The following is a 24,964-nucleotide window of genomic DNA, read 5'->3' on the forward strand; positions in this document are numbered from 1 at the left end:
TTTAGTTACAGATTTTTTAAGCTTGTGCAGATAAGCAACAAAGTGAAAAATGGAAGCTAGGTGAACTGATGGTCGGGCACGGGGAAAAAATGAAAGGACTTGGGCCAGGTCGGGCTCGGGTCGGATGTGGTTCTGTTGGGCTCGGGTTGGGTTTCATTTGCAGACCTGAGCTGGCCTTTAATTCAACCCCACTTGGCCTGCAAGTTGAAGAAGGATGAAGTTAGGGCAATGCCTCTGTCCCTCACAACTTGCAACTTTGAATTCACATATGCTGCTGCTGTTTGTACTCCAGCCTCCTGTCCAACATCGCTAGGGTTTTGACCTTCGCTTAAGGGTCTTCCAGGCTGCTGAGCACAATCTCTCCCATGGTCAGGAGACCTCTGTGCCCTCAGCATGTCCCCCTCTTTTGTGCTTTGTTGACCAGGAGGCATGTCATCTGGGTGTATATTTTGGACTCGCCTTTCCAGATCTAAGAAGGTCATTGGAATGTTTCCTGCATGGCACCCAGTTTCTCCTCACCACTCTTCTGCTGCTGACCTCATGAGCCACCTCCAGCCAAGCCTTCTTGGTCTGCCTTGCAGGCTTTCTGCCGCCACTGGCAGGGAGCAGGATGTTTCTGATGCAGCCACCACCTCCAGTGAGGTGTCTGAGAAACGGGCACTGCTCTGGCACATGGCTCCTTCCTTTTCTACTGTCCTCTGCTCCTTCTTCCAACCTCTGGACAAACGGCTATCTCAGCAATGGTTGTTTCCTGCCCTTTAAATTGGGCCTGCTGCTGCCTATGTCCTGCCTCCTTCCCATGTCAACCGTTAATTGGGCAGCGAACACGACTCTAGGCCAATTAACCAATTTCCATCACAATAGTAACACATGTGCTGGGGCAGGATTTGGAAGTGACTGTAAACATCGGGGTCCTGAACCCAAAATGGAAATTCCGCCCATAGACTCGCCTTACAATTAGGTGATTACCTCATCAATCAATAACGTACTAATAAAGATTCTTTAATGTACTAAATCATCCCGTCATTTCACAGGACCATTTTCAAACAAAATTTGACACCAAGCCACATACTGTGATATTAGGGCAGATCACATCAAGTTTAGTCAAATAGGTAGGTTTTAAAAAGCATCTTGAAGGAGAAAAGAGAAGCAGAGAGGTGTAGGGAGGGAATTCCAGAGCTTGTGCCCAGGCAGCTGAAGGCATGGCTGCCAATGGTAGAAGTATTAAAATCCAAGATGGTCAAGAAGCCAGAATTGGAGAAGTGCAGAGATCTCAGAGGATTGTAGGGCTGGAGGAAATTAGAGAGAGAGAGGGAGGGGTGAGGCCATGGAAAGTTTGAAATCAAGGATGAGAATTTTAAAATTGAGGAATTACTTAACTGGGAGCCAATGTAGTTCAGTGAGCACAGGGGTGAGAGGTGAGCAGGACTTGGGTGCAAGTTAAGACATGGGCAGCAGAGTTTTGGATGACCTCAAGTTTACAGATGGTAGGAAGTGGGAGTCCATTCAGGAATGTGTTGCTCTAGTCAAGGCTAGAGGTAACAAAGGCATGAATGAGGAGTTCAGCAGCAGATGAGCTGCAACAGGGGAAAAGTCGGGCAGTGTTATGGAGGTGGAAATAGGTGGTCTTAGTGATGGTGTTTATTTATGGTCATCTCGGGTCAGATATAACACCAAGGTTGTGAACAGTCTGGTTCAACCTTAGACATTTGCCAGGGAGAAGGAGGGAGTTGGTGGGCAGGGAAAAGGTTGGTGGGGATCGGAGACAATGGCTTCAGTCTTTCCAATGCTTAGTTCAAGGAAATGTCTGTTCCTGCAACACTGGATGTCAAATAAGCAGGCGAACAATTTGAGACAGTAGAAAGGTGGAGGTGAGGTAGAGCGGGGTCTCATTAGTGTGCATGTCGAAACTGATGCTGCATTTTTGGATGGTGTTGCTAAGGGGCAACATGACATGACAAATAGGAGGGGGCCAAGGGGGACACCAGAGGTAACGGATCAGGAAATGTGAACCTGCAGGGCAGAGTGATATCATAAAAGCAAAATACTGCCGGTGCTGGAAATCTGAAATAAAAACAAAGTGCCAGAAATACTCAAGGTCTGGCAGCATCTGTGGAGAGAGAAGCAGAGTTAACGTTTCAGGTCAGTGACCTTTCATCAGAACTAGCAGAGTGATATGTTGCTGTACCACACTGCACCTAGTGATCTCTTTTACAGTGCAGCAATCTATGTCCAGAACTACCCAAGTTCTGTCATTCTTTATCAGATGGTGTGTGTGTTCTTCATAGACAAACAATATCAGGCCAGTACCAGAGTTCTAGTCACTCTGATAGACTCAGACACTTTCTAAGGCTGGCTTCCATTCTTTGTTAGCAAGGGTAACATCAGTTCCACTAGGATGATGCTCTTGTTGTCACTCTCGTCCCTTGGGGCCAGCAATGCTATACCCATTTAGCTCATCATATATAATCAGTGTTGTCATTCCAACAAGCTACTTTAATTGGTCCTTCTGGGCGAAGGAGAATAAACCTGTTATTTTCCACAACAATAACTTGTATTTATATAGTGCCTTTAATGTAATAAAACATCCCAATGCAAGTTTTGAATTATATTCATTGCAGATGCTGCATACAGCAGATAAGGCTAGAGGTTACAAAAATAATAAAAGGACAAAACTAAATGCTTTATATCTGTGCATAGCATTCAAAACAAAACAGATGAACTGAGAGTGCAAATAGAAATAAATAAATACGAGCTGATAGCCATTACAGAGACATGGCTGCAGGACGACATAGATTGGGACCAGAATATTGAAGGGTACATAGTATTTAGGAAGGACAGGAAGCTAGGAAAAGGTGGAGGGGTAGCTCTGTTAATTAATGATGACATATAGAGAGAGATGACCTAAGTTCAGGAGATCAGGATGTAGAAGCAGTTTGGGTAGAGATGAGAAATCACAAAGGCAAGAAGTCACTTGTGGGAATGGTGTACAGGTCACCTAACATTATCCACGGTGTAGGACGTGGTATAAAGGAATCAATAGTGGCAGCTTGTCAGAAAGGTACAGCAATAATTATGGGGAATTTTAATTTACATATAGATTGGAAAATCAGATGGGCAGAGGTAGCCTAGATGAGGAGTACATAGAATGTTTTCGGGATAATTTCTTGGAACAATATGTTCTGGAGGCAACCAGAGAGCAGGCTATACTAGACCCGGTATTGTGCAACGCGATAGGATTAATAAATGACCTCATAGTTAAGGTGCCCCTAGGTAGTGATCATATTATAACTGAATTTTAATCCAGTTTGTGGGAGAGAAGAGTGGGTCCAAGACGTGTATTTTAAACTTAAATAAGGGTAATTATGAGGACATGAAAGTGAACTGGCAAATTAGGTTAAGGGATAGGTCAATAGAGATGCAGTGGCAGATATTAAAGAGGGTATTTCAGAATACACAGAATAGATACATTTCAACGAGAAAGAAAAATTCCAAAGGTGGGACCCGCCATCCGAGGTTAACTAAAACAGTTAAAGATAGTATCAAATCTAAAGAAAAAGCCTATAATTGTGCAAAGATGGGAGGCAGGTCAGAAGATTGGACAGAATATAAAAAACAGCAAAGAATGACTAAAAGATTGATAAAGAAGGTAAAATTAGAGTACGAGAGAAAGCTAGCTAGAAATATAAAGACAGATAGTAAGAGTTTCTATAGATTTTTTTTTAAAGTTAACAAAGTGAGCGTTGTTCCTATAGAAAGTGAGTCTGGGGAAATAATAATGGATCATAAGGAGATGGCAGATGAATTGAACAGATATTTTGCATTGGTCTTCACTATTGAGGATACAAATAACATCCCAGTATTATCTGTAAGTAAGGGAATGGGAGGGAGGGAGTAACTCAAGAAAATTACAATCACCAGGGAAATGGTACTGAACAAATTGTTGGAGGTGCGGGCTGACAAGTCCCTGGGTCCTGATGGACTTCATCCTAGGGTCTTAAAAGAAGTGGCTAGTGAGATAGTTGATGCATTAGTTTTAATTTTCTAGATTTCCCTAGATTTGGGGGATGCTCCATTGGTTTGGAAAATAGTGAATGCAGCTCCTTTATTCAAAAAGGGAGGGAACAGAAAGAAGGAAATGAGAGGCCAGTTAGCTTCACATCTGTCTCAGGGAAAATGTTAGAAGCTATTATTAAAGACATTATAGCAGGCCATTTAGAAAAAAATCAAGGTAATCAGCCCATGTCAACATGGTTTTGTGAAAGGGAAATCATGTTTAACCAATTTATTGGAATTCTTTGAGAGAGTTACATGTGCCATGGATAAAGGGGAATCAGTGGATGTATTGTACTTAGATTTCCAGAAGGCATTTGATAAGGTGCCACATCAAAGGTTATTGCAGAAAATAAAAGATCATGGTGCAGGGGGTAACATATTGGCATGGATAGAAGATTGGCTAGCTAACAGGAAACCCCGAGTAGGCATAAATGGGTCATTTTCCGATTGGCAAGATGTAACGAGTGGTGTGCCACAAGGGGAGTAGAGACAGCCCTGGTAATTATAGACCTGTGAGCCTTACTTCGGTTATGGGTAAAATGTTGGAAAAGGTTATAAGAGATAGGATCTATAATCATCTTGTAAAGAATAAGTTCATTAGCGATAGTCAGCACGGTTTTGTGAAGGGTAGGTCGTGCCTCACAAACCTTATTGAGTTTTTTGAGAAGGTGACCAAACAGGTGGATGCGGGTAAAGCCGTGGATGTGGTGTATATGGATTTCAGTAAGGCGTTTGATAAGGTTCCCCATGGTAGGCTATTGCAGAAAATACGGAAGTATGGGATTGAAGGTGATTTAGTGCTTTGGATCAGAAATTGGCTAGCTGAAAGAAGACAGAGGGTGGTGGTTGATGGCAAATGTTCATCCTGGAGTTTAGTTACTAGTGGTGTACCACAAGGATCTGTTTTGGGGCCACTGCTGTTTGTCATTTTTATAAATGACTTGGATGAAGGTGTAGAAGGGTGGGTTAGTAAATTTGCGGATGACACGAAGGTCGGTGGAGTTGTGGATAGTGCCGAAGGATGTTGTAGGTTACAGAGGGACATAGATAAGCTGCAGAGCTGGGCTGAGAGATGGCAAATGGAGTTTAATGCGGAAAAGTGTGAGGTGATTCACTTTGGAAGGAGTAACAGGAATGCAGAGTACTGGGCTAATGGGAAGATTCTTGGTAGTGTAGATGAGCAGAGAGATCTTGGTGTCCAGGTACATAAATCCCTGAAAGTTGCCACCCAGGTTAATAGAGCTGTTAAGAAGGCATATGGTGTGTTAGCTTTTATTAGTAGGGGGATCGAGTTTCGGAGCCACGAGGTCATGCTGCAGCTGTACAAAACTCTGGTGCGGCCGCACCTGGAGTATTGCGTGCAGTTCTGGTCACCGCATTATAGGAAGGATGTGGAAGCTATGGAAAGGGTGCAGAGGAGATTTACTAGGATGTTGCCTGGTATGGAGGGAAGGTCTTACGAGGAAAGGCTGAGGGACTTGAGGTTGTTTTCGTTGTAGAGAAGGAGGAGGAGAGGTGACTTAATAGAGACATATAAGATAATCAGAGGGTTGGATAGGGTGGATAGTGAGAGTCTTTTTCCTCGGATAGTGATGGCAAACACGAGGGGCCATAGCTTTAAGTTGAGGGGTGATGGATATAGGACAGATGTCAGAGGTAGTTTCTTTACTCAGAGAGTAGTAGGGGCGTGGAACGCCCTGCCTGCAACAGTAGTAGACTCGCCAACTTTAAGGGCATTTAAGTGGTCATTGGATAGACATATGGATGAAAATGGAATAGTGTAGGTCAGATGGTTTCACAGGTCGGCGCAACATCGAGGGCCGAAGGGCCTGTACTGCGCTGTAATGTTCTATGTTCTATGTTCTATCTGTGTCGGGGCCTCAACTTTTTACAGTTTATATAAATGACTTGGCTGAAGGGAGGGAAAGTGTGCTCGCTAAATTTGCTGGTGACACAAAGATAGGGAGGAAAGTAACTTGTGAAGAGGACATAAGGGGGCCACAAAGGGATTATAGATAGGTTAAGTGAGTGGGCAAAGGCCTGGCAAATGGAGTATAATGTGAGAAAGCAGGAAGAATAAAAATGCATATTGTCAAAATGGTGAGAGATTGCAGAGCTCTGAGATGCAGAGGGATCTGGGTGTCCTAGAGCATGAATCACAAAAGGTTAGTATGCAGGTACAGCAAGTAATTAGGAAGGCTAATAGAATGTTATGATTTATCACGAGGGGAATTGAATACAAAAGTAGGGAGGTTATGCTTCAGCTTTACAGGGCATTGGTGAGATCACATCTGGAGTACTGTGTACAGTATTGATCTCCTTATTTAAGGAAGGATGTAAATGCATTGGAGGCAGTACAGAGAAGATTTAATCAACTAATACCTGGAATGGGCGGGCTGTCTTACGAGGAAAGATTGGACAGGCTAGGCTTGTATCCGCTGGAATTTAGAAGAGTAAGAGGCGACTTGATTGAAACTTATAATATCCTGAGGGGTCTTGACAGGGTGGATGTGGAAAGGATGTTTCCCCTTGTGGGAGAATCTAGAACTAGGGGTCACTGTTTAAAAATAAGGTGTCGACTATTTAAGACAGAGATGAGGAGAAATTTTTTCTCTGAGGGTCGTGAGTCTTTGGAATTCTCTTTCTCAAAAGGCAGTGGAAGCAGAGTCTTTGAATATTTTAAGGCAGAGGTAGATAGATTCTTGTTAAGCAAGGGGGTGGAAGGTTATCGGAGGTAGGTGGAAAAGTGGAGTAATCATTTCAACCATGAACTCATTGAATGGCGGAGCAGGCTCGAAGGGACCGAGTGGCCTACTGTCGCTCCTAATTTGTATGTTCGTATATATGTTCATGTGTTCGTATACAAGCTGCATGAGATGGAGTGAGATATTAGTTCCAGTAAACCTTGTTGTTTGCCTGTATTATTTCATTTATCATTTGGAATTGTAGCATGGTCACAGCACAGAAAGAGGCCATTCAATCCGTCAAGTCTGTGTGGGTTCTCTGCAAGAGCTACTCTGTTAGTCCCTTGTCCCTCCTCTAGCCCCGTAGCCTTGCAAATCTTTTTCCTTCAGGCATTTAGCTATTTCCCTTTTGAAAGCCACATTTGAATCTGCCTCCAGCACAACCACAGATAGAGCATTCCAGATCCGAACCACACCTTGCATTTTAAAAACAGGTTTTTCCTCATGTCGCTGTTGCTTCTTTTGCCATTCACCTTAAATCGGTGTCCTCTGGTTCGTGAACCCTTGACCAATGGGAACAGTTTCTCCCTGTCTACTCTGTCCAGACCCCTCATTATTTTGGACACCTCCATCAAATCTCCTCAACCAGCTCTTTAAGGAAAGCAGCCCCAGCTTCTCCAAACTATCCACATAACTAAACTATCTTGAATCCTTTCAAGAGTCTTCACTAACCTCTCAGTGAATCATGTGTGCTGATGCTCTCTCAAGTTGTCACCCTCTTGTTGGTTCATTTTTGCCAATAATCCTTTTAATTGTCCCCTTATTCTGCTCCCACATGTTCTCTATATCTATCCTGTTTGCTTCTGCCAATCCCATTGTGGCTGCTAGCCATTTTGTTAAATCTCATTCCCTTTGCGATTTAGATTCCTCTGACATATCGTTTTCAGCCCTTGGCTAGTGTTTTTGATTTTTCACTGGCAATTCTTTTTACCAATTCTATAAATTGTTAACAACTCCCTTGACCTAATTCTGTTGACATATTCAAGCTTTTATTTAACAACTGGTCCTACTCATAGCTTGTGTCAATAAATCATGCAGTTCTTGATTCAGTTCCTGCAGTCTGTTGACATTGAGTTTATTTAGGCGGATTTTCTTTTTGCTTCTGTTGTCATTCCTTATCTAGTTCAATGCTATAATATATGCAGCCAAGATCATTTGTGCCTCCTCCATTCATCACAGCACATTTCCCTTTGTTCTTTCCACATCATCTCAATGTTCATGGCCATCATTTAGCTGTGGACACAAGGCCAAATGTGACATCCATTCTTTCTTTAGAAACTGCATCTTTTCTATAGAATTTACAGTGATCCCATTTATGTTGGATTTTATTTCCACAGTTTTGAAATGGCTATTTTCAGATTGGTCTCTCTCAATTTATCCCTGATTTCATATACTTTCCCAGTTGGCAGCCTCTTTTTTTTTTAAAACAACTTGAGCTCACCTAACAACAGGCATTGCTTCTCCTTTGGTTTCGTTGTGAGCAGAAAATTGTCTGTTTACTGCAGCAGGCATTTTACTTTAGAAAAACCCCACAGCAGATCTAAGTCAGAGTTCGCAAGACCTGGACAATATTCGGGCTTGGGCAGATTCATGCCACACAGTGCCAGACAATCGCCATCTCAAACACAAGAGAATCTAACCATCTCCCCTTGACAGACAACAGCAGTATCATTGCTGAATCCCACACCATCAACATCCTGGAGTTGGGGGGAGGGGGGGCGTTTACAATTGACCAGAAACTGAATTGGAATAGCCATATAAATACCGTGGCAACAAGAGCAGGTCAGAGGCTGAGAATCCTGCGGCGAGTAACTCACCTCCTGACTCCCCAAAGCCTGTCCACCATCTACAAGGCACAATTCAGGAGTGTGATGGAATACTCTCCACTTGCCTGAATGGGTGCAGCTCCAACAACACTCAGGAAGCTCGACACCATCCAGGACAAAGTAGCCCGCGTGATTAGCACCCCATCCACCACCTTCAACATTCACTCCCTCCACCATTGGTGCACAGTGGCAGCAGTGTGTACCATCTCCAAGATGCACTGTGGCAACACACCAAGCTCCTTCGGCGGCACCTACCAAACCCGCGACCTCTACCACCTGGAAGGACAAGGGCAGCAGATGCATGGGAACACCACCACCTACAAGTTCCCCTCCAAGTCACACACCATCCTGACTTGGAACTATATCGCCGTTCTTTCACTGTCGCTGGGTCAAAATCCTGGAACTCCCTTCCCAACAGCACTGTGGATGTACCAACCACACGAGGACTGCAGCGGTTCAAGAAGGGAGCTCACTGCCACCTTCTCAAGGGCAATAGTGATGGGTAATAAATGCTGGCCTGGCCAGCGATGCCCACATACCATGAATGAATAAAAAGCATCTTGTATGAAATTAAGGAATATTCCGTTTAAATTGCAGCTTTACAGCTCAGTGTTGCTGTAGAGGAGGAACAAAATAAATTTCCTGTGCCCCTTTCCATTTTATTATTTACACCTCCCTTATGCACCTGTAAACCTGTTGGAGGTGGATTGGTTAGAGATTAGACATAACCGGCATTGCTATTTGTACAGCTGCAGGGTATAGATCTCTATCTGTACTTGGCAGCAATGCTCACATTCCATGAACAAATAATAAAAATGTGGCAGCATTCTTAAAAACAAGAATTAGAAGAGCAAGTAATTTAACTTCAGCAGTACAGTTTCACAATAGCAAAAGCTGTTTTTTTAAAAAGAAACTAATCTTTCAGTTGAAATGATTTCACATCATGGGCTGGATTTTGTTCTCCGCCCAATTGGCGGGCTTCGTGGCTGGGGATGTGGCCGGGGAATCAGAGCGGCAGTGGCCACCACGGAACCTGACACCGGGATTGCCAGACCTGATCTTCCTGGGAGTGGAATAGGCTGATGGCCTTCCACCCAGAGGATAATTGAGGCCCTTAACTGGTCTGCTGAAGGCCAATTAAGGGCCTCTTCCCACTGCCTCTGGGATCATACCCGTGGCGGAGGTGGGGAAGGGGAACCTCCACTGTGTGGGGAGGAGGCCTTAGAAAATGAGGCACCCTCCTTGGCGGGGGGGTGGGGGAGGGGTGTTCCTTCCTTCTTTTGTGGGCAAATGATGGCCCATGGAGGACCGCACCCTTCTCCCCCCACCCACCGGGGTCTTTCGGACCAGCCCTGGTAACCCTGCCTCACCTACCTTGGGTCAGAAGTTCCAATGCTAGGCCTGGGTCCGAGGTCTCTGCAGTACTGGCAGTGGTTACCGCTCCTGGTGATGCTGCCAATACTGTTGAGCTGCCGGCCCTGTGATTGGATGGCAGCTCTTGGGGGTGGGATCCCCATCCCTATTAAGTCTTTAAAGGGACAGGGATCCCTCCTCCTTCAACTTTGGTGGCCAAAAACCGGAGGATTGCTCCGGAAGTTTGAACGTGCAGAGGCAGGGTTCCCTGTGACTTTTCAGCCTGGCACCAGGACCCTCACCTCGTGCGCAAAATCCAGCCCCATGTGTTTTTAAACTGTGTAAGAGCAATTTTCCCTTGACTCTCCCATCCCTGGGATTAGAATCTTAAATTGAAAAGAACAACCATTCACACACTCATGCACCTTAAAATGTTGATTCATATAGTGAGTTACAACTCTAAAAGTGCCAAACTTTTCCTGATCCCAAAGTAGACGCTTCGAGTCCATTCCCATAATTTACACTACCAGCTGTCTGCAGTGGAAATCCACAGAAAACCACTCCCATAATTTAATAAAACACTCTAGTGAATTACTGCAAATCAGTTCAAAACTCATAACCAGCAGCAGTTTCTGCTAAAAAAAAAAGTTAGCAGTTGATTATCATCATTTAACTTTCAGGATCATGTAGTCAGCAGCAAACTTTCACACACAGGTTCACAGACTGAAAACAGAATACAAGCAGCCTTTACCTGTTAAAATTTAAACAGAAAATGAAGAAAACACTTATCCTATTTCTCACATCAATTTTAAATTTCACTGCGGATTTTAACTTGTGTTTTCCTAACCCTTTTGTTGCTCCTCAAGTATCCAAACCAAGGCTTAAGGAACATTTTTACAATGTTTGTACACTGAAAGACCTGATCTGAACTTTGCTGCTATTGACGCTACATCCTCCTACACAATCTCTCTTAAAATCCTCAGAGGCAGGAACAGCAATTGACTGCATCTAACTCCCCTTGTTCCATAGGGTTTTTTTTTTACTTGGTTCCAATCTCCTCATCTGTTTTTGAATGAAATTCACCACCTCTCTTTTTAAGTCTTTCCCTTGTCACTTACTAAGGGTAGAGATCAGATCAGTCACACAAATCTTGTCCATTTTCTTAGGCAAAGCTTTAGAAACATGGAAAACTTACAGCACAGAGGAAGGCCATTCAGCCCATTGTGGTCTGTGCTGGCCGAAAGAGCTATCCAGCCTAATCCTACTTTCCAGCTCTTTGTCCGTGTCCCTGTAGGTTACAGCACTTCAAGTACACATCAATGTTTTTTTCAAAATGCAGTGAGGGTTTCTGCCTTTCTCACCCTTTCAGGCAGTAAGTTCCAGACCCCCACCACCCTCTGGGTGAATACATTTCTCCTCAACACCCCTCTAAACTTTCTAACAATTACTTTAAATTGAAGCCCCAAGGGGAATAAGTCTTTTCTGCCAACTGGCTTTCTGGAGTAAAGGATAGAACCAGAGCCAATCTTTACTTTTGTATTTATTTTATAGAGTTACACATTATAAGCATACACCCTCCCCCACCCCCTCAACCCAACAAGCACAGTTTTACAACCCCAGACAGCCCGCTTCTACCTCCCCTAAATCCACAAACGGGACTGTCCCGGCAGACCCATTGTGTCAGCCTGCTCCTGCCCCACTGAACTTATTTCTTCCTATCTAGACTCTATCTTTTCTCCGCTGGTCCAGTCTCTTCCCACCTACATCCGTGACTCTTCTGACGCCCTACGTCATTTTGACAATTTCCAGTTTCCTGGCCCTACCCGCCTCCTCTTCATCATGGACGTCCAATCTCTCTACACCTCCATCCCCCACCAGGATGGTTTGAGGGCTCTCCGCTTCTTCCTGGAACAGAGGCCCAACCAGTCCCCATCCACCACCACCCTCCTCCGCCTGGCTGAACTTGTTCTCACATTGAACAACTTCTCCTTCAACTCCACGCACTTCCTTCAAGTAAAAGGTGTCGCTATGGGTACCCACATGGGTCCTAGTTATGCCTGTCTTTTTGTGGGATATGTCGAGCATTCTTTGTTCCAGTCCTACTCAGGCCCCCTCCCCCAACTCTTTTTCCGGTACATTGATGACTGTATCGGTGCCGTTTCCTGCTCCCGCCCCGAACTAGACAACTTTATCAACTTTGCTTCCAATTTCCACCCTTCTCTCACCTTTACATGGTCCATCTCTGACACTTCCCTTCCCTTCCTCGACTTCTCTGTCTCCATCTCTGGGGATAGGTTGTCTACCAACATCCATTATAAGCCTACTGACTCCCACAGCTACCTCGACTACACTTCTTCACACCCTACCTCCTGTAAGGACTCCATTCCATTCTCCCAGTTTCTCCGTCTCCGACGCATCTGCTCTGATGATGCTACCTTCCATGACGGTGCTTCTGATATGACCTCCTTTTTCCTCAACCGAGGATTTCCCCCCACTGTGGTTGACAGGGCCCTCAACCGTGTCCGACCCATTCCCCGCACCTCTACCCTCACCCCTTCCCCTCCCTCCCAGAACCGTGACAGGGTTCCCCTTGTCCTCACTTTTCATCCCACCAGCCTCCATATCCAAAGGATCATCCTCCGCCATTTTTGTCACCTCCAGCGTGATGCCACTACCAGTCGCATCTTCCCCTCCCTTCCCCGTCAGCATTCCGAAGGGATCGTTCCCTCCGCGACACCCTGGTCCACTCCTCCATTACCCCCACCACCTCGTCCCCGTCCCAGGGCACCTTCCCCTGCAATCGCAGGAGGTGTAATACCTGCCCATTTACCTCCTCTCTCCTCACTATCCCAGGCCCCAAACACTCCTTTCAGGTGAAGCAGCAATTTACTTGTACTTCTTTCAATGTAGTATACTGTATTCGCTGCTCACGGTGTGGTCTCCTCTACATTGGGGAGACCAAGCGCAGACTGGGTGACCGCTTTGCGGAACATCTCCGCTCAGTCCACAAGCAGGACCCTGAGCTTCCGGTTGCTTGCCATTTCAACACTCCCCCCTGCTCTCATGCTCACATCTCCGTCCTGGGATTGCTGCAGTGTTCCAGTGAACATCAACGCAAGCTCGAGGAACAGCATCTCATCTACCGATTAGGCACACTTCAGCCTACCGGACTGAACATTGAGTTCAATAATTTCAGAGCATGACAGCCCCCCATTTTACTTTCATTTGTAGTTAGTTTTTCTTCCTTTTTTCTTTTTTTTCTCTTTTTTTTTACATCCTTTTTTACATTTTTTACAATCCTTTCTTTTTGCATTTATTTCATTTCATCTTAGTTTGTTCAGTTTGCTTACCCACTGTTTTTTTCAGGTTTGCACTTGCTGCTGTTCAATAATCAGTGTATTTACACCTAATCTGTACTAATGCTTTGTCTTTCAACACACCATTAACATATTGTTTGCCTTTGCTCCGTGACCTTTTGGTCAGCTATGTGGCCTGGTCCAATCTGCACCTTCTCCTTTGTTATCTCTTGCCCCACCCCCACATCACTTGCTTATAATCTGTGACTTTTCTAATATTTGTCAGTTCCGAAGAAGGGTCACTGACCCGAAACGTTAACTCTGCTTCTCTTTCCACAGATGCTGCCAGACCTGCTGAGTGATTCCAGCATTTCTTGTTTTTGTTTCAGATTTCCAGCATCCGCAGTATTTTGCTTTTAATATAATTGTTTATCCCTGTCTGGTGCAAAAGTAAAACAGGAAAGGTAGCCAAACCATGGCTTACAAGGGAAATTAGAGATAGCATTAGATCCAAGGAAGAGGCAGACAAATTTGCCAGAAAAAAACAACAGACGTGAGGATTGGGAGCAGTTTAGAATTCAGCAAAGGAGGACCAAGGGATTGATTAAGAAGGGGAAAATAGAGTGCGAGAGCAAGCTTGCGGGAACATAAAAACTGACTGTAAAAGTTTCTATCGGTATGTGAAGAAAAAAAGATTGGTGAAGACAAATGTAGGTCCCTTACAGTCAGAAACAGGGGAATTTATTATGGGGAACAAAGAAATGGCTGACCAACTAAATGCATACTTTGGTTCTGTCTTCACAAAGGAGGACACAAATAACATATGAGAAATGTTGGGGAACACAAGGTTTAGTGAGGGGGAGGAACTGAAGGAAATCAGTATTAGTAGAGAAATGGTGTTGGGGAAATTGATGGGATTGAAGGCCGATAAATCCTCAGGGCCTAATAATCTACATCCCAGAGTATTTAAGGAAGTGGCCGTAGAAATAGTGGATGCATTGGTGGTCGTTTTTCAAGATTCTATAGACTCTGGAACAGTTCCTACAGATTGGAGGGTAGCTAATGTAACCCCACTATTTAAAAAGGGAGGTAGAGAGAAAACAGGGAATTATAGACCAGTCAGCCAGACGTCGGTAGTGGGGAAAATTCTAGAGTCCATTATCAAAGATTTTATAGCAGAGCACTTAGAGAACAGTGGTAGAATCGGGCAGAGTCAGCATGGATTAACGAAAGGGAAATCATGCTTGACAAATCTGCTAGAATTCTTCGAGGATGTAAGAGTTGATGAGGGGGAGCCAGTGCATGTGGTTTATTTGGACTTTCAGAAGGCTTGCGACAAAGTCCCACATAAGAGATTAGCGTGTAAAATTAAAGCGCATGGGATTGGGGGTAGTTTATTGCGATGGATAGAAAATTGGTTGGCAGACTAGAAACAAAGAGTAGGAATAAATGGGTCTTTTTCCGAATGACAGGCAGTGACTAGTGGGGTACCACAGGGATCGGTGCTAGGACCCCAGCTATTCACAATATGATTTAGATAATGGAACTAAATGTAATATCTCCAAATTTGCAGATGACACAAAACTGGGAGGGAGGGTGAGTTGTGAGGACGATTCTTAAGAGGCATCTTGACAAATATATGAATAGGATGGGAATAGAGGGATACGGTCCCTGGAAGTGCAGAAGGTTTTAGTTTAGACAGGCATCAAGATCGGCGCAGGCTTGGAGGGCCGAATGGCCTGTTCCTGTGCTGCACTGTTCTTTGTTGTTTGTACTGCATTCGCAGTATTTTGCTTCTATCATCATAAATCTTCTCTGTACCCTCTCTTGTGCGATCACATCCTTTCTGTAATGTGACCAGAACTGTACCTGTACTCTAGCTGCGGTCAAACTAGTGTTTTAAATGGTTCTAGCATAACCTCCCTGTTTTTATATTCTGTGCCTTGGCTAATAAAGGAAAGTATCCTTTATGCCTTCTTAACCACCTCTGTCTACCTCTCCTGCTGCCTTCAAGGATCTGTAGACATGCACTCCAAGATCCCTCTGTTCTCCTACACTTCTCAGTGTCCTACCAGTTATTGTTAGTCAGACAAACCTTCCCTTAACAAATGCATGCGTTAACAGTTTTTGAATAATTTGTGACTTACTAAATGACAATTTCTGTTGTCCCTCAGAATTTTTTCCAATAATTTGCTCACTGCCTTCCTCAACCTGAGTGCGGTTGGCCACACAGACCTTCTCAATTTCTTGTTCACATAGATCCTGGCTCCCACCTGGAGTGAATCAGTCTTCTGTACTCTGGCTTTACCCCTAACAATAATTCCCCTCTATCTACGTAACAATGAGCACAATGAGCATTGAGGACCACACAACTAGTCTCAGTAGTTTCTTCAGCCACTAGCATGGTGTAATGCTGCACAACTTTGTACTTGTCTTACTTTCTCTATCCAATTTAATGACTGCTGACACATGTATATGTTCTTTATCCTGTGCCTTTCTGTATAGCTATATGGGTCGTTGATGGTGGAGGTCGTCTATCTCCTGTTCCAGGGCTCATCTGGGTCGAGTCCTTGGTGGTTCAGGTTTCACTTCGGGGGTTCAAGAAGCTTCAAGCTCAGGTCAGGGGGAGCTCATCAACTTTGCTCTCCCCTGTTGGCTCTCTTTTGCCATATTACCTCATATGGTGCTTCCTCTTCAGTAATATTTTTCCTGCCTGGACTTGCCTTTCATCATGAGTGACTTCCTCTCTTGTACCACAATTAAGCAAACTTTCTCAAACCTTCTTCCTCTCTTCCATGGTTCAACAAGTATGTGGCCAGAGCAATTTGAGCTTCATAACACTAGGGTTCAGAGTGCTGCATCGAGTCACTTTTCCAAGAGCTGGCTGCAGAAACATGCAGTCCTTGCCAGGTGTGACCTATATGTGACTCCAGTACTGCCTTCTGGCTTGCTAGACCACTTCATTCAGACCGTTGTATCAAACCACTAGAAAGAATTAAGGACTGCAATGGAACAAGAAGCTCAAAAGAACACCTTTTCTGGGCAACTAGGAATGGGCAATAAATGCTGACTTGCCAGCAACCCCCACATGACTGAATGATCTTTCTCGAACTCTGGTGGAGCCATTGTGTTCTGTGTTCTGTGCAGTAATGGAATGTACACTATAGGAGGGATGTTGGGTAATAGAGCATTGTGCAGATTCATTAGAATACTACCTGGCATGACGGAATTTTAAATATAAAGAGAGACTTGAAAAACTGGATCTGCTTTCATTCGAGGAAATGACTGGTTAATTTGTTAGAGATGCTTAACATTCTGGAAGTATGAGACAGAAAAGATAGAAACATATTGTTTCCAGTGATTGAGGGGACATAGATACAAAATTAAATCTGAGAATTAGAATAAGAGAGCAGGATAAATTTTTTTTTTACATCGGCTTGTGAGGCTGTGAAATTTAGTACTGGGGTTAGTGATTGAAGCAGAGACCATGTCAACATTAAAAGATAGGCAGTCGAAGCAAAGGGCAATAACACAAACTGGGAACAGGGTGAGTAGATTGGATTTAGGATGCTGCTTAGGTGGAGATTAAATGCTGACACAGACTAGTTGGGCTGAACGGTCTTTTTCTGTGTTGTAGTTTCTGGGTAACCTGAATGACTGCACTTGAGAGTTCAAGTATAGAGCTGATGACATTAGATGTCAAACTCCTGGGAATTGTAAAATGCTACTATATGCTTCAGCAGAACTGGGCAACTATTTTCGAACATGTCTCCTTTTGAGATTTTTCTCTCTGTGATTTTCAGCGCCTCTCTCCACCTTTTTAATTTCTTTTTCAGACACTTCATCCAGTGATGTTTACACTTTTGACTATATTGCCCAGTATTTAATTCTCGCTGAATTCTCTGAAGATTTTGAGTGGACCAACCTTTATTCTTAAAGATCACCTTCAATGGTGAATCATTTGATCCTTACGCGATTAGGATCGTGCACACATTTTAAGTTCTAGGCTGAGGTCCCACTGCACTTGAAATGTAACTATTTGTTTTCACATTTCATGGGCAAGGTCATTGGGTTTCAGTTTTCACAGGGAAAATAATCTGAAATGTGGAATGTGATCCCCAAAATATTGGTTAAAAAGCCTGGAATTTAACAGATTGTCACCTTTTGAGCTTTAATCCCAGGTCTATACTCAGGACTACCTGAGTAGGTGGTTGTTGGTTTATTTACATTGTCCACCTTTCTGGTATAGTGTCAGCTTTTGTGGGTTTGACAGCTATGAAATTGCTTTGCCCAGTTTCAGTTCTCAGAACCCTGAGGGTGCAGCTGGTTTGCTTGGATAGTTTGGATTAACAAACTGTCCCCTCCTTTTCTTACAAGGTGGGAGCTTGAACGTTCGAGTTAGGTTCCCTTGAATGAAGTTAGGATTTTAGAGTCCAGGTAAAATTGCAATTTGCCATTCTTATTGTCAACAGTTATTAAGGAGTTAACCTATTCTGTTTCTGCCTACTTTTGATTTTCGTTCTATTTTAAATGTTCCCCAGACATTGAGGTATTTCATTGCATGGTTAGATTACCAGGGTGGGTAACTAGTACTGAACCAATGTTGCCTGGCAGTGCTTGAAATAAATACATGTATTCCTGTGTGCTTGATCCTGTTACTATGAGCTCCCATTTCACTAAATTAAGTTACTACATGTCTAAAATTGACTGCACTTCATTCAACACCATTGCAAATCAGTGTAGTTGTGTATGATATTGGGAGAACACAGGGTATCCCATCACTTTTATCATAGCTGCTGCAGTTTAGGTCTGTTATGTGATCTCATTCACATATGACCTGCAATTGTGCCCCTATGTTCAGTTTAACCACTGGCACAGTGGACTGTTTAATGCATGTTTTCCGAAAGCCTGGTCCACTTTCTCAGGGCAACTAGTGATAGGCAATATGTGTGACCTTGCCAGTGATCAATACATCCCCAGAGTCAATTTTTGTATGCTTAGTGAAGCCTCCTTCCTTCCACCACACAAATTGTATTGAAAGAACACCCAGGGATGGCATCAAGGAATCTCAAAACTATTCCAATACACAGCTTATCTGGTGAGCCAGTGAATTGGCATTCCAAGTGGCTTGTGTATCTCTGGGGCATTAACCTTTTGTAAAGTAAGCCTGATCATATTCTTTTGGGCCTCCTTATCTCGAGAGACAATGGATACGCGCCTGGAGGTGGTCAGTGGTTTGTGAAGCAGCGCCTGGAGTGGCTATAAAGGCCAATTCTGGAGTGACAGGCTCTTCCACAGGTGCTGCAGAGAAATTTGTTTGTTGGGGCTGTTGCACAGGTGGCTCTCCCCTTGCGCCTCTGTCTTTTTTCCTGCCAACTACTAAGTCTCTTCGACTCGCCACAATTTAGCCCTGTCTTTATGGCTGCCCGCCAGCTCTGGCGAATGCTGGCAACTGACTCCCACGACTTGTGATCAATGTCACACGATTTCATGTCGCGTTTGCAGACGTCTTTATAACGGAGACATGGACGGCCGGTGGGTCTGATACCAGTGGCGAGCTCGCTGTACAATGTGTCTTTGGGGATCCTGCCATCTTCCATGCGGCTCACATGGCCAAGCCATCTCAAGCGCCGCTGACTCAGTAGTGTGTATAAGCTGGGGGTGTTGGCCGCTTCAAGGACTTCTGTGTTGGAGATATAGTCCTGCCACCTGATGCCAAGTATTCTCCGAAGGCAGCGAAGATGGAATGAATTGAGACGTCGCTCTTGGCTGGCATACGTTGTCCAGGCCTCGCTGCCGTAGAGCAAGGTACTGAGGACACAGGCCTGATACACTCGGACTTTTGTGTTCCGTGTCAGTGCGCCATTTTCCCACACTCTCTTGGCCAGTCTGGACATAGCAGTGGAAGCCTTACCCATGCGCTTGTTGATTTCTGCATCTAGAGACAGGTTACTGGTGATAGTTGAGCCTAGGTAGGTGAACTCTTGAACCACTTCCAGAGCGTGGTCGCCAATATTGATGGATGGAGCATTTCTGACATCCTGCCCCATGATGTTCGTTTTCTTGAGGCTGATGGTTAGGCCAAATTCATTGCAGGCAGACGCAAACCTGTCGATGAGACTCTGCAGGCATTCTTCAGTGTGAGATGTTAAAGCAGCATCGTCAGCAAAGAGGAGTTCTCTGATGAGGACTTTCCGTACTTTGGACTTCGCTCTTAGACGGGCAAGGTTGAACAACCTGCCCCCTGATCTTGTGTGGAGGAAAATTCCTTCTTCAGAGGATTTGAACGCATGTGAAAGCAGCAGGGAGAAGAAAATCCCAAAAAGTGTGGGTGCGAGAACACAGCCCTGTTTCACACCACTCAGGATAGGAAAGGGCTCTGATGAGGAGCCACCATGTTGAATTGTGCCTTTCATATTGTCATGGAATGAGGTGATGATACTTAGTAGCTTTGGTGGACATCCGATCTTTTCTAGTAGTCTGAAGAGACCACGTCTGCTGACGAGGTCAAAGGCTTTGGTGAGATCAATGAAAGCAATGTAGAGGGGCATCTGTTGTTCACGGCATTTCTCCTGTATCTGACGAAGGGAGAACAGCATGTCAATAGTCGATCTCTCTGCACGAAAGCCACACTGTGCCTCAGGGTAGACGCGCTCGGCCAGCTTCTGGAGCCTGTTCAGAGCGACTCGAGCAAAGACTTTCCCCACTATGCTGAGCAGGGAGATTCCACGGTAGTTGTTGCAGTCACCGCGGTCACCTTTGTTTTTATAGAGGGTGATGATGTTGGCATCGCGCATGTCCTGGGGTACTGCTCCCTCGTCCCAGCACAGGCATAGCAGTTCATGTAGTGCTGAGAGTATAGCAGGCTTGGCACTCCTGATTATTTCAGGGGTAATGCTGTCCTTCCCAGGGGCTTTTCCGCTGGCTAGGGAATCAATGGCATCACTGAGTTCCGATTTGGTTGGCTGTATGTCCAGCTCATCCATGACTGGTAGAGGCTGGGCTGCATTGAGGGCAGTCTCAGTGACAGCATTCTCCCTGGAGTACAGTTCTAGGTAGTGCTCAACCCAGTGGTCCATCTGTTTGCGTTGGTCAGTGATTATGTCCCCCGATTTAGATTTGAGGGGGGTGATCTTCTTGATGGTTGGCCCAAGAGCTCTCTTCATGCCATCATACATTCCTCTGATGTTTCCGGTGTCTGAGGCCAGCTGGATATGACTGCATAGGTGTTGCCAGTAGTCGTTTGCGCAACGCCTAGCTGTTCTTTGTGATCATATAACACCAGTTAAACCAAAGTTCCCTGCTAATTGGGAGTGTGCATTGTTGTTTATGCAGGTTAAAGCTTCCATTTCATTGGCAGGCAGAGGGGGAGATCATGATTGTGCTAGGTTTCTGTCCACTGCAGTCTCCCAACAGCCTTTTCCAGACTCAAGTCTCAAGATTCTAAAAATGGGAAATATCTGCTGGGGACCCTTCACTAGAAGGGTTTGCTTTGATGATATAATTTCACCTTTTTCTGCCCAGAAACTACAATTTAAAAAATATGATTTAAAGTAGTTAAATTACCTCCTCTCAATCGAGGAAACAACCCATGGGGTCTGGGACAGGGAAGGATAGTGAGCTGGATTTGTCTGGTGAATGTAGAATGTGTTCTGTCCAAATAAACACATAAATCCATATGGTAACGACCAGCAGCCTTTATTTCCAGATCCTCTAGAATATTCCCTCAAAGAATAACATGAGACCTTGGAATGCCATTGCTTACATCCATCAAGGGGGCCCATCTACTGTTCAGACAACAATCTGCAAGTATCATACATACTAGAGTGCACCATTGGTTGGGATTACTAGATGTGTGCATTAGAAAAGGCATCAGTTCACCTGTTAACCCTGTCAGTTCTGATGAAAGATCACAGACCTGAAACGTTAACTCTGTTTCTCTCTCCACAGATGCTGCCTGACCTGCTGAGTATTTCCAGCACTTTTTGTTTTTATTTCAGGTTTCCAGCATCTGCAGTATTATGCATTTATTATCATGTAAAAAGGAATCTGTTGTAAAATGTCTTCATTGAGAGTTCTGTACCATTATATAAATGTACATTAAAGATGAGTCTGACAAATTAGTCGAACAAAGGAGAGACTGAGACATTTCCATGAATGATCTCTATCCTAGAGACTTAAAAATCCACCAACTCTTCACACTTAGCATTCAAGGTGAATGTGGAAGGGGTTTGGAGAAAAGGAGCCTCGAGTTTTCCTTGTTCTCCATTATGATCCCAGGGTTGCAGGTGGTTTTGGCTAGTGAGGGCAAGGACACAATAATACTTGATGTGGTTAAACCATATCTTACAATGGATGACCAGACTGGATGTGTACTAGTTATATTCAAGTTGGCCCTCTGACATGTGGGAACAAAGATGACAACTGGACCACGGATAACAGCAGGGCTTGGAGATGGAGCATGATTTGGGAAGTTCAAGGCTGTCAAAGAGAGGGTGAGAGAAGATGGAGATTGAATTGGTGAGGGAGCTGGGGGAGTTTTTTACAAACACAAGTTACTGGAAGTGTGGGGTGGGGCAATGTGGGTTGGGATGAGGAAGTTGTCTCAGATAACTTTGGTGACTGAGACCTTGTGGCTATAGAGATGATGAGGTTGAGTTTATGGCTGTGAATATATGAAGACTGATTAAGAAGTCATAGCAGAGTGAGCTAGGAGTCTGTTGAGCTCTTAAAGAATAAGGAGAATCCACTTCATTGCTACACAGGAAGGCTATCACTCTTTCACTGAGGAAGTCTGCATGGCTAATGAGGACAGTACACGATGAGAAATTTGAATGAGATGAGAGGATTAGAAAAGGGTGAGGTGTTTCAAGAAGGAGAAACTGGCAAAGGCAAGATGGCTGATTTGAGTGAGATGAGAGAGTTGGGGGTTGGTGCTCTGGGAGAGCTAGTGATTAGTGCCATTGACGGGCATGATGTAGGATAGTGAGGGAAGAACAAAAAGGCGACGGGATCATTCAGGAAGAATTCAAGCTTGGGATGATGATGGGGGAAAGGAAGCTGGGAATAAGACAGCTGGAAAGAATAATTAAGGGAATCAAGGGCAATGGGGAGGAATGAATAATGGAGGAAAGCGAGACTCTGAAATGGCTGCAAAGGTAAGAACAGAAGATGGGGATGCAGGTCTTGTACAGAAGTGGAAATGTGAATGCCATTGTCCAACAAGCAACAATGAGATAATCTGTGTTAGTGATGTTGGTTGAGGGACAAATATTGGTCAGGATACAGCAGTTCTTTGTTGAGTAGTACTAATGGATCTTTTATGGCCTCCTGCAGGATAGACGGGGCCTTGGTTTAATGTCTCATCTGAAACATTCTAATCTGGATGCTGTTCATTAATGTCTCGATTTTCCTTTTTTTCTGTAGAATACGTCATTTTTCAGATGTTATCCCAATGAAGCCAATCCTCACCACTAGCTACATCCATGGTGCCACGGACATGCCACTCATCTCCAAAACCATTGGTCAGTGTCTTGAAGAGATAGTCAATAAGCACCCTGATAAAGAAGCACTGGTGTTTCTGCAGGATGGAGTCAGGAAAACATTTGGACAAATGAAGCAGGAGGTGAGAATGTTGCAGCTTCATGGTTTTTCATCTTTTTCTTCCCTCCTTGCTGTTGCAGTACTGGCCAGACAGTAGGGATTAAAAGTAATTACTCAAACTGGTGAAGGTAGGAAGTGGTGTTGTACAGGGATCAATGCTCGGACCACTGCTCTTCATGGTTTACATAAATGATTTGGACTCTAGAATTGGAAAAAAAGAAAGACTTGCATTTCTATCGTGCTTTTCGTGATCATTGGACATCTAATGAAGTGTTTTTGAAATGTAGTCACTGTTGTAACGTAGGAAATGCGGCAGCCAATTTGGACACAGCAAGCTCCCACAAACAGCAATGTGATAATGACCAGATAATCTGTTTTGTTTGTTTTATAGATTACAGCCAACACCAGATTGGATGGTAGAGTTATACAGAGGAGGACTGTGGCAAAATAGAATACATTAATAAAGTTTCCTAGTAGACATGTAATTGGAAGATGAATTTTAATATAGATAAGTGTGAGGTGGTATGTTTTGATAGGAACAGTAAAGAGGCCATGTAATGCTTGAAAAATAACTGTCTAAACAGGAGACCATTCAGCCCATCGAGTCTGTGCCAGCTCTCCACAGAGCAACCCAATCGGTCCCATTCCCCCGCAAGTTTATTTCCTTCAAAAGTGCCCATCCAATTTCCTTGAGAAATCATTGATTGTCTTCACTTCCACCACCCTCATAGGCAGTGAGTTCCAGGCCATTACCACTTGCTGCATAACAAAAAAAAATCTTCCGCACATTCCTCCTGCATTTTTTGCTGAAAAGCTTAAATTTGTGTCCCTTCGTCCATGTACCATCAGTTATTGGAAGCAGCTTTTCTTTGTCTATCATATCCAAACCTGTCATAATCTTGTACACCTCGATCAAATCTCCCCTCAATTTCCTTTGCTCCAAGGAGAACAAACCCAGCTTGTCCAAACTAACCTTGTAACTAAATCCCTCATCCCTGGAACCATTCTGGTAAATCTCCTCTGTACCCTCTCAAGAACCCTCACATCCTTTCTAAAGTGTGGTGACCAAAACTGGACACAATACTCTATTTATGGCCTACCTAGAGCTTTATAAAGGTTCACATAACTTCCCTGTTTTTGTATGAAATACTTCTATTTATGAAGCCCAAGATCCCATATGCTTTGCTAACTGCTCTCTCAATATGTCCTGCCACCTTCAATTATCAATGGACATGAAGCCCCAGGTCCCTCTGTTCCTACACACTCTTGGAACTGTGTCATTTAATCTATGTTGCCTCTATCCATCCCTTCTGCCAAAATGCATCACCTCACACTTCTCTCTATTAATTTCCATCTGCCACTTGTCTGCCCATTCTGCTAACCTATCCACATCCTATTGCAGTTGATTGGTATCATCTTCATTGTTTGTCACTCCTCCAATGATGGAGGTTTTCAAGATTATAAAAGGGTTTGCTGTTAGACATAGAGATGTTTCCAATTGTTGGGAAATCTGAGATAGGGCCATAAACATAAAGTTGTCATTAATACATCCAATAGAGAATTCAGGAGAAACTGCTCGACCCAGAGAGTGGTGAGAATGTTGAACTCATTACCACACGGATAAGTTGAGGCAAATGGCATAGAGATGTTTAAGTTGAAGCGAGACAAACATTGAAGGGAAAAAGGGTGAAATGAAAAGGGAGGAGGTATGATGAGGCTGATGTGGAGCATAAACACCAGGTTGCGGTACTCAAGTGCAGATCCAAGTACTTTTTAAATGTTACGAGGGTTTCTGCCTTACCACCATTTCAGGCAGTGAGTTCCAGACCCCTCACTATTGAATCCCCTTCACTATTGCTCTTCCACGTTTCTTCCTCCCCTCCCCCCACCCCCCCCCCCCCCCCGCCATACAACTGAGCCACCCATGGTACCATGAACTTGGCTCTGCCTGCGTTCCCCAGAGGAACCATCACTCTCACTAGTATTCAGAACTAAATACCAAATACTAAAATGAGCCGGAGGGCTCATCGTAATGACATGGAGTGCATCTACCCCTTCCTTTTCCTGGGTGTGCTGTACTGCTTCC

General features: G+C 44.3%; 1 protein-coding gene across 1 annotated transcript in view; it reads left to right on the plus strand.

The window, feature by feature from the left end:
* Positions 1-24,964, plus strand: part of acsf2 (acyl-CoA synthetase family member 2) — a 358,345-nt gene that overhangs the window by 12,260 nt on the left and 321,121 nt on the right. Inside the window, exon 2 of the mRNA XM_068057776.1 lies at positions 22,702-22,900. Coding sequence (XP_067913877.1) covers positions 22,702-22,900 — 199 coding nt within the window. The remainder of the gene's footprint in view (positions 1-22,701; positions 22,901-24,964) is intronic.

This window comes from Heterodontus francisci, chromosome 26, assembly GCF_036365525.1.
Source record: "Heterodontus francisci isolate sHetFra1 chromosome 26, sHetFra1.hap1, whole genome shotgun sequence".
Classification (NCBI taxonomy): Eukaryota; Metazoa; Chordata; class Chondrichthyes; order Heterodontiformes; family Heterodontidae; genus Heterodontus; species Heterodontus francisci.